At 41.0% G+C, this 13,026-nt stretch overlaps 1 protein-coding gene across 6 annotated transcripts in view; it reads left to right on the top strand.

Moving 5' to 3' along the window:
* The window catches only part of LOC130908562 (collagen alpha-1(XX) chain), a 93,518-nt gene extending 85,953 nt beyond the window's left edge, over nucleotides 1–7,565 (top strand). For 3 of the 6 annotated variants that reach the window (XM_057824129.1, XM_057824120.1, XM_057824158.1), the window contains 4 exons: nucleotides 1,468–1,545; nucleotides 4,080–4,241; nucleotides 6,216–6,320; nucleotides 6,744–6,786. In XM_057824129.1, coding sequence (XP_057680112.1) covers nucleotides 1,468–1,545; nucleotides 4,080–4,241; nucleotides 6,216–6,304 — 329 coding nt within the window. In that variant the 3' untranslated portion in view covers nucleotides 6,305–6,320; nucleotides 6,744–6,786. Of the gene's footprint in view, nucleotides 1–1,467; nucleotides 1,546–4,079; nucleotides 4,242–6,215; nucleotides 6,321–6,740 lie in introns of all 6 variants that reach the window. The other 3 variants (XM_057824153.1, XM_057824134.1, XM_057824143.1) reach the window with 2 other exon arrangements.
* Nucleotides 7,566–13,026: the final 5,461 nt, after the last annotated feature.

Here is a 13,026-nt window from a genome sequence, read left to right as displayed (position 1 = left end):
AACATGTAGGAACTAATATTCACATAGGAACTAAAATTATATAACATAAAATTTTGAATATAAATGAATACTACATCACATTTGTAAAACATAAATACATAATAAAATAAATAATAGCCCAGATAAATAAAATACATTGAAATGAGCTAAAACACCTGTAATTAAATAATAAGAATAATACACAAATCCCGCTAACACAATTAAATTTATTAACTTCTGCGTTTAACTTGAGAAAATCGTATAGAAAAAGAAATAGAAAAACGTTTAAAAAAAAAAATGATTCATTGAGGCATTTCATTTGTAAAATACATGTTAAAATCTTTGTCATTGGGATTGCTTTTCTCTTTAGCACAGGACTTTTTTTTTTCCAGAAAGCAAGCTGACCAATACGCAGGGTCTGAAAGGCAAATGGTTGTTGTATAATTATCTTTAAATACCTGCTACTCTCGCGCGATCTTGCAATCCTCGCGTGAACTGATTGAGCCGCTCCACAGATGCGCTGCTCGTAAAATGCGTCCTATGGAAGTTGACGCAGTGTCACTGGTGCGTTGTCGCGCCGGTGTCGTTGACGCACCGTAGACGTGCCTGATGTGTTACTGGGGTTACTCATAGTCTTTTGCACGAAAATACTTATTGTTCTTAGTCATATTCCAGTCATTTCAAAATGTGTTCGACTTCGTGTAGTTTTAGTCAACGAAAATTCAGACAAATTTTGTCTAGTTTTAGTCGACAATTCTCAAAATGTTTTCGTCTATAAACTTCAAAAGTTTAAGTCCATGAATAAATAAATAAATGAAAGGTTTACAACAATTTCGAATGAACATGACAGATGAGCGCATAACTGTAGAGTCTACAATTATATCACCATTTTCATGATAAAACAATGAGCAGAAAAACGGCACATTATCTGCAATTAAACTCACCTGGACGCCACGAACTGTGTGTAAAATGTTTTCCAAGAGTTTAAGAAGACACCGAGTCACTACGCTAAATGCTAATGCTAACGTGAACGCTATACTAACACCACAACTTAGTTTTGTGTGTGATGATCACTCACCACAGAACTTTAAAGGCTAAAGCAACATGGCATAGCCAAGATAAGACAAAACCACAAAAGGAGCCTGGAATGGGCACACGCTTAAGCTTGTGTGTAGAGGGGTGGGGGAGGCGCAGCACGTCACATGAGTGACACGACCAAACGCTGCTAGATGCGTTCAAACTACACATACAATGAGAAAATGCCACACATTGTGAATATATGATGGAAACTATGGCAAATTTTTATCTCGTTTTCGTGTCGCCAAACGACAACTGGCATCCATCTCGTTATGTTTTAGTCTCATCGCGTCATCTTGACGTGATCGTCATAAAAAAATTGTTCGTTCACGAAATATTTTCGTTATCGTTGACGAAAACACTGCTGGAAATGTAAATGATTTTGCTTAAAATTTTCTCTCTTCTCTACAGGAAGGTCGGGTGTGCCGGGGGCAAAAGGTGATCCAGGGACCAATGTACAGGGGCCCCCTGGGGTCAGCGGGCATGCAGGTACCTTTTTTACAGTATTATAGATAGAAATTAGGCTTGCACAATATATCATTTGAACATCGCTATCGCAATGTGCGCATGCACAATAGTCATATCGCAGGACATGCATTTGTCGCTTTTTTAAAAATTTTTTATAACATGCCAACTTTTGTTTTACTAAATAAAAGTAGCAAGTGTGCAGATCCTGGATCCCTTTTATAAACCGATAGCCTGAATTAAACCGCATCATATAAATTAGGGATCCCCCGATCTGATCAAGTGATCGGAAATCGGGCCGATCGCGCCATTTTTCAGAGGATTGGAATCAGGCGAAAAGGATCGGGTTTTTAATTAAAAATATATATTTATGTTATACTGCTTCATGCTCATACAGCGCCACAGCTCCTCACCCTCCCTCCTGCTAAGCCATGCGACCAAACTGTTTTTCTTGGTGACCAGTGCAGCTGGCGTTTGGTACTTGATGTTAACGATGATTGACAGTTTTGTAGTTTTGATCTGGGCAGAGAAACCCTGGTAGCAGTTGTATGTGAAAACAATTTCCCGGGTCGACTGACACGGAGTGTCAAGGAACGAGGGCGGATGAGCGGTGTGGACCCAAAAGCAGGGAAACAAATCCAAGGCAAGAAGGCATAGCCGGGTAGCAGTGAACTCAAAATTGGTTTAATGATAATTAACAAAAGCACAAAGTATCAACAAAAGGCCAGGGGATCAAATAAAAGGCATCAAAACTCACTCAAACACGGAACGCAGGAACATGAGGGCTTCAGAAGTAGATATCAACACTGGGATAGACACTGACAATGACGCAACAAGGAGTGAAAAGAAACTGGGAGCTTATATATACACACACAGACAAGGGGTAACGAGACAACGAGAAACAGGTGAGCGGCACAGGAGGATGCCGGTTGGAGGATACACTAGGAGCAGGCATACAGGTGAAATCAATGGGCAATCACAGGGACACACTAGGAGGTAACCAACACAAAACCTAACATGGAGATTACACGGACATTTGACAGGTCGCGTCTTAGTATCATGTCCAGGACTTTCCCGGGAAGCGCTGTGCGTGAAAGCAGGCGTTAAATTCCCGGGTGACAGCACGATGGCTGATGACGTAAATATCATGGCAGGCCGATCGTCACTTCCTCTACTACTCTACTTTCACTACTACGGAAACAAGGTTGTACTTCAAAGCAGAAAACAACGGAGGTTCAAGGGTTTAGTAAATACATATTTGCTGCTACTACCAAGATCTGCACCCCCGGCGGCTCCACACGGGCCTACGCCCGAGGCTTCCGTGCACACCGCGGCTGCCTTCCTACTCGGCGGGACGGAGGGATGCGTTCAATGGTTTACTAAATGCAAAAATACACGCGATTGCTGGCTGAATTACTCAATGCGTCTGTGACGGCAGAACCTAGGAAGAGAGTCCATCTTTGGAAATGTGTGGTTTATTTTGTTCCCGATGTTAGGGTCCAGTACCTCGGAAACAAGATTGTACTTTAAAGCAAAAAACAACAGAGAGATGCGTTCTATGGTTTATTAAATACAAAAATACATGCAATCGCTGGCTGAAATGGGGAAAAATCACAATGGGTCCATGACAGTAGTTCGACAGGGATCAATAAAATACTAACCTAAGCGGTAGGCAGAGAGCCGATAAGAAAACAAAACAAAGCCAGCGAGATTCTTCCTTCCACCCTTCTCTTGGATCACTTGGGCTTAAATACAGTCTTGATGAGCTAGAATTGGCTGCAGTTACGACGTCGGGAATGCTCCCTCTGGAACAAAACATCCGGGTTATAAAATCGCGCCAGCAGCCCTCCCCGCGCAGAGAGCGCCAGTGGGCAACATGGGACAGTAGTGTGAAAGTGTCCAACCCACGTCATTCTCCGGACGTCTTTACATGCGTGGAAGCAGTGACGCGAGTAAATCCCACATCACCTTACGTGGGAATTTCCCTGGATATGTGTGTGAAAAGGGCTTCGGTCTCCTTACCGTAAGCAAGGCTTTGGCAAAAGCACAAACAGTGCAAGCAGGCACTGTAGCCCAAGCATCCACAATCCATTCGCAAATTGTGGCGTAACTCGCCCGGCGCTGCCTCCTGCTCTTCGTAAAACTGCGTTCGCCATTCATCATCCATTGCTTCCACGCCGCTCGCAACTTGACTTTGAACTCCCGGTTTACACCAATGTCCTGCAGTCGAGTTTCTTTGTCAAGCCTCCCGGAATGATGACAAGCTCTGAGGTCATCAGGTGCTACTGTGGGCGCGCCCCTATCACACGCAACCTTCGCTCTTTAAGGTTCTCATGAGCCTCTCACTTATGTCCGCTTTTTTTAAAAATTGCTTAGTCAGACAGACATACAGTATTATGGTACTCAGTACACACAACAGGCGCACCACATTATTAGGCGCGCCGTCTATTTTGGAGATTTTTTTTTTCACTTGTAGGTGCACCTAATGGTCATGAAAATTAAGTAATCAATCATGCTTTTGAGTGTGTTCATGTGTTGCATTGTTTTTGTGTCCGCAGGTCCACCGGGGGAGTCCAAGATTGGAACCACTGGGCCAAAAGGAGAAAATGGAAAGCCTGGGCCGCCTGGGAGCACCGGACCTGCCGGCCAGCCGGGTGAGATCGGACCACCTGGAGAGTGTGACAGCAGCGGAGGCTGCCGAAGAATTCCTCAGCAAACTGGTTAGCATTACACTGGAAGCACTCTGTGTAAAATGTAGTGTTTATCATATACAGTGGTATGAAAAAGTATCTGAACCTTTTGGAATTTCTCACATGTCTGCATAAAGACACCATCAAATGTGATCTGAACTTTGTCAAAATCACACAGATGAAAAAACAGTGTCTGCTTTAACTAAAACCACACAAACATATATAGGTTTTCATATTTTAATGAGGGTAGTATGCAAACAATGACTGAAAGGGGAAAATAAGTAAATGAACCATCACATTTAATATTTTGTGCCCGCCCCGCCTCTGGCAGCAGTGACTTCAACCAGACGCTTCCTGTAGTTGCAGATCAGTGTGGCACATCGATCAGGGCTAATCCTTGGCCCATTCTTCTCTACAAAACTGCTGTAGTTTTATCAGATACCTGGGATGTCTGGCATGAATCGCTGTCTTTAGGTCCGCGACATCTCAATGGGGTCCAAGTCTGGACTTTGACTTGGCCACTCCAGAACGTGTATTTTGTTCTTCTGAAACCATTCTGAAGTGGATTTACTTCTGTGTTTTGGATCATTGTCTTGTTGCAGCATCCATCCTCTTTTTAGCTCCAACTGTCAAAAACAGGGCCGCAGGTTTTCCTGCAAAACAACCTGATAAACTTTTGAATTCATTCTTCCATTAATGATTGCAAGGTGTCCAGGCCCTGAGGTAGCAAAACAGCCCAAAATCATGATCCACCATGCTTCACAGTGAGGATGAGGTGTTAATGTTGGTAAGCTGTTGCATGTTTTTGTGTGACTCCCACACAATTCAACTTGGTTTCATCAGTCCACAAAATATTTTGCCAAAACTTCTGTGGGGTGTCCAAGTGCCTTTTTCTGACATTAAAGTGCCTACGACAGGAGAAAAAAAAGTCTTCAATAAGATTATTATGTGAATGTGAATTATTTGAATCATATTTTGAGACGATTCGACTATATACAACAATTTAGCAAAGCGCAGATGACGAGAAATTAGTCTTTTAATCTGCCGGTTAGCCAAGCCTATCATTATAGGGCTCTAGCATCCCCAACAGGTGGATGACTTCAACGGAGTCACGATTTCATCTGATTTCGGTCGTCGGCGAGCATGTCAGCCACAAAATGCAAGCCACCTCCGTATTACAATGATTCCAGTATTTGACATAATACAAAACACGATGTTTACTCACTTCCTCCTGAGTCCCATGGTCCCACAGTAGTAGGGCTTGTTTTGGCCAATATCCACCGGTGAATGGGAACCTTTTGAAACCCCAAAAAAGCGCACACGCCTCTCCCTCATACAGCAAGATTTTTCTGCAGCTGTTTGGCTGGCGTGATCAGAAAAATAAACGTATTAATCCAAAAAATCAGCTGAATCCTTGGTCATTCTCATACAACAGTGCGGTTGTATAGTGAAGAGGACTCCTTTCTCCGTACACGTCACAGCGCCCTCTTTCTCAACTCGAGACTGTTGCCGGAAGTCATTCATTTTCATGGCGCGGGATTCAAAAAACTAAATAAATATACAGTAGCAATCGCTTCCACACACATCCAAGCGGTCCATTTCATTCAGAAGCATAAAATACCGCGTGTATTATGAAATAAACATGCTTTTTCGTGTCACAGGCACTTTAAACGGGCAACGATGTTTGTTTTTAAGATAGCAGTGGCTTCCTCCGTGGAGTCCTCCAATGAACACCATTCTTGGCTATAGTTTTACATATAGTTGATGTGTGCACAGGGATATCGGACTGTGCCAGTGATTTCTGTAAGTCTGTAGCACACACTCTATGGTTCTTTTTTACCTCTCTGAGTATTCTGCACTGAACTCTGGGCATTATCTTTGGTCGACAGCCACTCCTTGGGAGAGTTGCAACAGTGCCAAACTCTCTCCATTTGTAGACAACTTCTCTGACTGTCGATTGATGAACATCCAGACTTTTACAGATGGTTTTGTATCCTTTCCCAGCTTTATACAAATCAGCAATCCTTGATCGCTGGTCTTCAGACAGCTCTTTTGACCGAGCCATGATGCACATCAGACGATGCTTCTCATAAAGACAATTCTTACCAGGTGTGTGTTTTATAGTGGGCAGGGCAGCTTTAAACCACTCATCAATGATTAGGATCACACGTCTCTTAAATTGTTTGGTAAAAATTGGTTTCAAAAGACTCCTTAGGCAGAGGGTTCACTTACTTATTTTTTCCCCCTTCTGTCATTGTCTGCATGCTATCCTCATTAAAATATGAAAACCTATGAATGTTTGAATGGTTTTAGTTAAAGCACTGTTTCCATATTGGCACTGAAACTGTTTTTACATCTGTGTGATTTTGACAAAGATCAGATCACGTTTGATGGTGATTTTATGCAGGAATGTGAGAAATTCCAAAAGGTTCAGCTACTTTTTCATGTATTTGTGTTTGTATCTGTGTATTTTACTGCTTAATCACTAGTGCCAACTCTGTGTATGTGTCCATGTGTGTACCTCTCCAGAAGACAATTATTACGGTTACCAGCCTTGAGTGGATATTTGAAAAGCAAGTGATGGCATCACAATGGAAGCCTGTTTACATTGACAATGCTTCTAGAGGTCTGTAAATCTGTTGTTTGCAGTGTTGTATTTAAAGCGATGCAGCACTACCAAGCGTCGTCACAGGAGGACTCAAAATAGAAAAAGAAGGAGGATATGCCTCTGGTATCACACTGTCCTCAGGAACCAACGTTTTTCCTGAGCATAAAGTGTTAAGTATTATTTGTTTAAAATAAGGATTAGAGAGTAAGATCTTCCTTCTTTTATTCTTTTAGGTGCTGTTTCATAAGCCATTCTCGCACTGATACCTTTTCTAATTATGCTTATGTAGCCATGTACTGTGTTGTATTTTATCCAAATGTCTTACATTTCCTCTTTTATCTTTTTCCATTCTAACCTAAACTGCCTCAAGCAAAAAATGTCGATGCATAATCCATGGTGTAAGGTTTTATTTTATGATCCATGGTACAAATGACTGTGAGTATGTTGTGTATATGTATATTGTTTTATGATATAGAATGTATGCAGTTATACATTTGTGTTCATTTGTAAGTATACTTGCTGATAATACACATTTATTCAGCCACTCTTGTCATTTTCAACTTAATATTTGTGTTTGGTGTAGTACTTGTCGGAGTAGGTCAATGGAGTATGGTCAATTGTGATTGAATTTAAAACATATTAAAAAATACACACCCCTAACTGCACTTTGTGCAAATAATTATATGTTTATATCATTCGAAGATATTAAGTGGGGACCGGAGGGGGCATAACTCCCTCCCCGCTCCGTGGCCGAAAATGTCATTGCATGTAATTGACTTTCCAATATGTGAATGAATTTAAAATTAAACCTTTTACAGTAAAATGTTGTCTTTAAAAGTTGTAAAGCAATAATACAACAAAAATGAATGAAATGACACCCCCCCCAAATATTTTTATAATGGATCTAAATTATTTTTCAAACAAATCATGTTACTAGCACATTAGAGACAGTCAGTTGCTTTGCTTAGCCAAGGAAAAAAAAAAAAAAAGCGCTCATTTTCAACTTTTTATTATGGCTTTATTATGGCTGAATATTCCTGGCTGGAATATTCAGTCAAAAAGGATGCGGCGTGTACTTCTTTATTAGGTAAGACAGAAAAACTTCACACATGCACACACACACAGCTGGGATGCCTGTATGTACGAGCATGGGCTAAGCTACTATCCAAGCGTATATCTTGTAAGTTAATTTTATTACTGCTGACACTGCGTTTCAGGGTCATCAACATTTTTGCCCCCCCCCCCCCCCCCCCCCACCACAAAAGTCAAACTTCGCCTCTGGTCTATATATTCAGGATGTCCCGATCGTATATTTTTGCAACCGAGTCCGAGTTACCTGATTTTGACTCTGCCAATAACAAGTCCTGATCAGATACTGAAAAAAAGACTTTTTTTTTTTTTTTTTGGCCCTATTTCTCTGTATACAGTGGGGCAAATAAGTATTTAGTCAACCACTAATTGTTTAAGTTCTCCCACTTGAAAATATTAGAGAGGCCTGTAATTGTCAACATGGGTAAACCTCAACCATGAGAGACAGAATGTGGAGAAAAAAAAAATCACATTGTTTGATTTTTAAAGAATTTATTTGCAAATCATGGTGGAAAATAAGTATTTGGTCAATACCAAAAGTTAATCTCAATACAGTAAAACCTCCGCTGACGAACGCTTAAGCTCATGAACTTTTCGCCTCAAGAACATTCGCGAGCATATAGTCTCTGCTGACGAACTAGTTTTCGGCGGACGAACCAAACCACGCGGTCGAACAGCGCCACGAGAAGCTGACGCACGCTCACGGCGTCCCAGTTCGTCCCCTCCCTTTCGTTGAGTGCGGACGTGGTTTGTGTTTGATAGACATTTTGGACCATATTGAATGTACTTTTGCTATTATGGGACCGAAAAAGAGTTACCTACAGTCCTTACGGAAGATGACTCTCCTTCCAAACAGTAACTCCCTCCCTCCCTCCCTCCTCCTCCCACTCCATTCCATCAAGCCATCAACTACCATCACAAAGGTAAATAAAACGACTTTATTATACAGTACAGTTTATTTCTTTAATTACAATACAATAGCACATTTATTATACATAAAATAAGGTATATTTATGTGTAGTTTTAAGGCTTATTTAGTAGAAAATTATGTTTTATGGGGACCTGGGAACGGATTTTTCTCATTTTAATGGTTTCTTATGGGAAATAAATGTTCGGAAGACGAACTTTTCGCCTTACACACACTTTCTGGGAACCAATTATGTTCGTGAGCTGAGGTATCACTGTACTTTGTTATGTACTAGGGCTGTCAAACGATTAAATTTTTTAATCAAGTTAATCACAGCTTAAAAATGAAATCTTAATAAATTAATCATAATTAATTGCAATTCAAACCATCTATAAAATATGCCATATTTTTCTGGAAAATAATTGTTGGAATGGAAAGATAAGACACAAGACGGATATATACATTCAACATACTGTAAATAAGTACTGTGTTTGTTTATTATAACAATAAATCAACAAGATGGCATTAACATTATGAACATTCTGTTAAAGCGATCCATGGATAGAAAGACTTGTAGGTCTTAAAAGATAAATGTTAGTACAAGTTATTGAAATTTTATATTAAAACCCCTCTTAATGGTTTCGTTTTAATAATGTTTGTAAAATTTTCAATCAAAAAATAAACTAGTAGCTCGCCATTGTTGATGTCAATAATAATTATGGTGCTGAAGCCTGAAACCCATAAAATCAGTTGCACCCAAGCGCCAGCAGAGGGCGGAAAAACACCAAAAAACAAGTAACAAGTCGAAATGACACTGCTGTCATTTTAATCTTTGAGTTTGGCATGTGCGTTAAATGCGTCAAATATTTTAACGTGATTTATTAATTAAAATTAACGCCCGTTAACGCGATAATTTTGACAGCCCTATTATGTACCCTTTGTTGGCAATAACGGAGGCCAAACGTTTTCTGTAACTCTTCACAAGCTTTTCACGCACTGTTGCTGGTATTATGGCCCATTCCTCCATGCAGATCTCCTCTAGAGCAGTGATGTTTTGGGGCTGTCGTTGGGTAACACGGACTTTCAACTCCCTCCACAGATTTTCTATGGGGTTGATATCTGGAGACTGGCTAGGCCACTCCAGGACCTTGAAATGCTTCTTACAAAGCCATTCCTTTGTTGCCCTGGCTGTGCGTTTGGGATCATTGTCATGCTGAAAGACCCAGCCAAGTCTCATCTTTAATGCCCTTGCTGATGGAAGGAGATTTTCAGTCAAAAACTCTTGAAACATGGCCCCATTCATTCTTTCCTATACACAGATCAGTCGTCCTGGTCCCTTTGCAGAAAAACAGCCCCAAAGCCTGATGTTTCCACCCCCATGCTTCACAGTGGGTATGGTGTTCTTCGGATGCAATTCTTTCTCCTCCAAACACGAGAACCTGTGTTTCTACCAAAACGTTGTATTTTGGTTTCATCTGACCATAACACATTCTCCCAGTCCTCTTCTGGATCATCCAAATGCTCTCTGGCGAATCGCAGACAGGCCTAGATGTGTACTGGCTTCAGCAGGGGGACACGTCTGGCAGTGCAGGATTTGAGTCCCTGGCGGTACATTGTGTTACTGACTAGCCTTTGTTACTGTGGTCCTAGCTCTCTGTAGGTCATTCACTAGGTCCCCCCGTGTGGTTCTGGGATTTTTGCTCACCGTTCTTGTTATCATTTTGACGCCACGGGGTGAGATCTTGCATGGAGCCCCAGATAGAGGGAGATTATCAGTGGTCTTGTATGTCTTCCATTTTCTAATAATTGCTCGCACAGTTGATTTCTTTACACCAAGCGTTTTACCTATGGCAGATTCAGACTTCCCAGCCTGGTGCAGGTTTACAATTTTGTCTCTGGTGTCCTTTGACAGCTCTTTGGTCTTGGCCATAGTGGAGTTTAGAGTGTGACTGACTGAGATTGTGGACAGGTGTCTTTTATACCGATAATGAGTGAAAACAGGTGCCATTAATTCAGTTAATGAGTGGAGCCTCGTAAGACCTCGATAGAAGAAGTTAGACCTCTTTGACAGCCAGAAATCTTGCATGTTTGTAGGTGACCACTTATTTTCCACTCTAATTTGAAAATAAATTCTTTAAAAATCGAACAATGTGATTTTGTGTGTGGTTTTTTTTCCCTCATTCTGTCTGTCATTCTGTACAGGCCTCTCTAATCTTTTCAAGTAGGAGAACTTGCACAATATGTGGTTGACTGAATACTTATTTGCCTCACTGTATATACATATATACATTGCTCTAAACGAATTTCTGTCCTTTCCACCACGCGAAACGCCCACTTTGCACATATCGCAAGTCGCAATGTCTCCCTATTTGATGGTAACATACAGTGCCTTGCAAAGTATTCGGCCCCCTTGAACCTTGCAACCTTTCGCCACATTTCAGGCTTCAAACATAGAGATATAAAATTTTAATTTTTTTTTCAAGAATCAACAACAAGTGGGACACAATCGTGAAGTGGAACAAAATTTATTGGATAATTTAAACTTTTTTAACAAAAAAAAAACTGAAAAGTGGGGCGTAAAATATTACTCGGCCACCTTGCGTTAATACTTTGTAGCGCCACCTTTTGCTCCAATTACAGCTGCAAGTCGCTTGGGGTATGTTTCTATCAGTTTTGCACATCGAGAGACTGACATTCTTGCCCATTCTTCCTTGCAAAACAGCTCGAGCTCAGTGAGGTTGGATTGAGAGTGTTTGTGAACAGCAGTTTTCAGCTCTTTCCACAGATTCTCGATTGGATTCAGGTCTGGACTTTGACTTGGCCATTCTAACACCTGGATACGTTTATTTTTGAACCATTCCATTGTAGATTTGGCTTTATATTTTGGATCATTGTCCTGTTGGAAGATAAATCTCCGTCCCAGTCTCAGGTCTTGTGCAGATACCAACGGGTTTTTTTCCAGAATGTTCCTGTATTTGGCTGCATCCATCTTCCCGTCAATTTTAACCATCTTCCCTGTCCCTGCTGAAGAAAAGCAGGCCCAAACCATGATGCTGCCACCACCATGTTTGACAGTGGGGATGGTGTGTTCAGGGTGATGAGCTGTATTGCTTTTACGCCAAACATATCGTTTTGCATTGTGGCCAAAAAGTCGAATTTTGGTTTCATCTGACCAGAGCACCTTCTTCCACATGTTTGGTGTGTCTCCCAGGTGGCTTGTGGCAAACTTTAAACTAGACTTTTTATGGATATCTTTGAGAAATGGCTTTCTTCTTGCCACTTTTCCATAAAGGCCAGATTTGTGCAGTGTACGACTGATTGTTGTCCTATGGACAGACTGTCCCACCTCAACTGTAGATCTCTACAGTTCATCCAGAGTGATCATGGGCCTCTTGGCTGCATCTCTGATCAGTTTTCTCCTTGTTTGAGAAGAAAGTTTGGAAGGACGGCCGGGCCTTGGTAGATTTGCAGTGGTCTGATGCTCCTTCCATTTCAATATGATGGCTTGCACAGTGCTCTTTGAGATGTTTAAAGCTTGGGAAATCTTTTTGTATCCAAATCCGGCTTTAAACTTCTCCACAACAGTATCTCGGACCTGCCTGGTGTGTTCCTTGGTTTTCATAATGCTCTCTGCACTTTAAACAGAACCCTGAGACTATCACAGAGCAGGTGCATTTATACGGAGACTTGATTACACACAGGTGGATTCTATTTATCATCATCGGTCATTTAGGACAACATTGGATCATTCAGAGATCCTCACTGAACTTCTGGAGTGAGTTTGCTGCACTGAAAGTAAAGGGGCCGAATAATATTGCACGCCCCACTTTTCAGTTTTTTATTTGCTAAAAAAAGTTTAAATTATCCAATAAATGTTGTTCCACTTCACGATTGTGTCCCACTTGTTGTTGATTCTTGACAAAAAAATTAAATTTCATATCTTTATGTTTGAAGCCTGAAATGTGGCGAAAGGTTGCAAGATTCAAGGGGGCCGAATACTTTTGCAAGGCACTGTATTACCACTCTAGCAGCTACACATTAAGTTCCTGCGTTAGTTTCCATTATGTTCTTCTATTGGGGCTCTTTACAGTACTTCCTCTTCCGCTTTTTCCGGGAGTGTTGCAGAGTATAAAACACATATTTTTGTTTCTTTTGGCAATGCTCTTATATTTCTGGATTCTTTTGTTCCTTTTTAGCCCTTGATTTTTTTT

The sequence above is a fragment of the Corythoichthys intestinalis genome, chromosome 2 (genome assembly GCF_030265065.1).
Source record: "Corythoichthys intestinalis isolate RoL2023-P3 chromosome 2, ASM3026506v1, whole genome shotgun sequence".
Lineage (NCBI taxonomy): Eukaryota > Metazoa > Chordata > Actinopteri > Syngnathiformes > Syngnathidae > Corythoichthys > Corythoichthys intestinalis.
The sequence above is the reverse complement of the archived record's forward strand: the minus strand, read 5'-3'. Positions and strand labels throughout refer to the sequence as shown.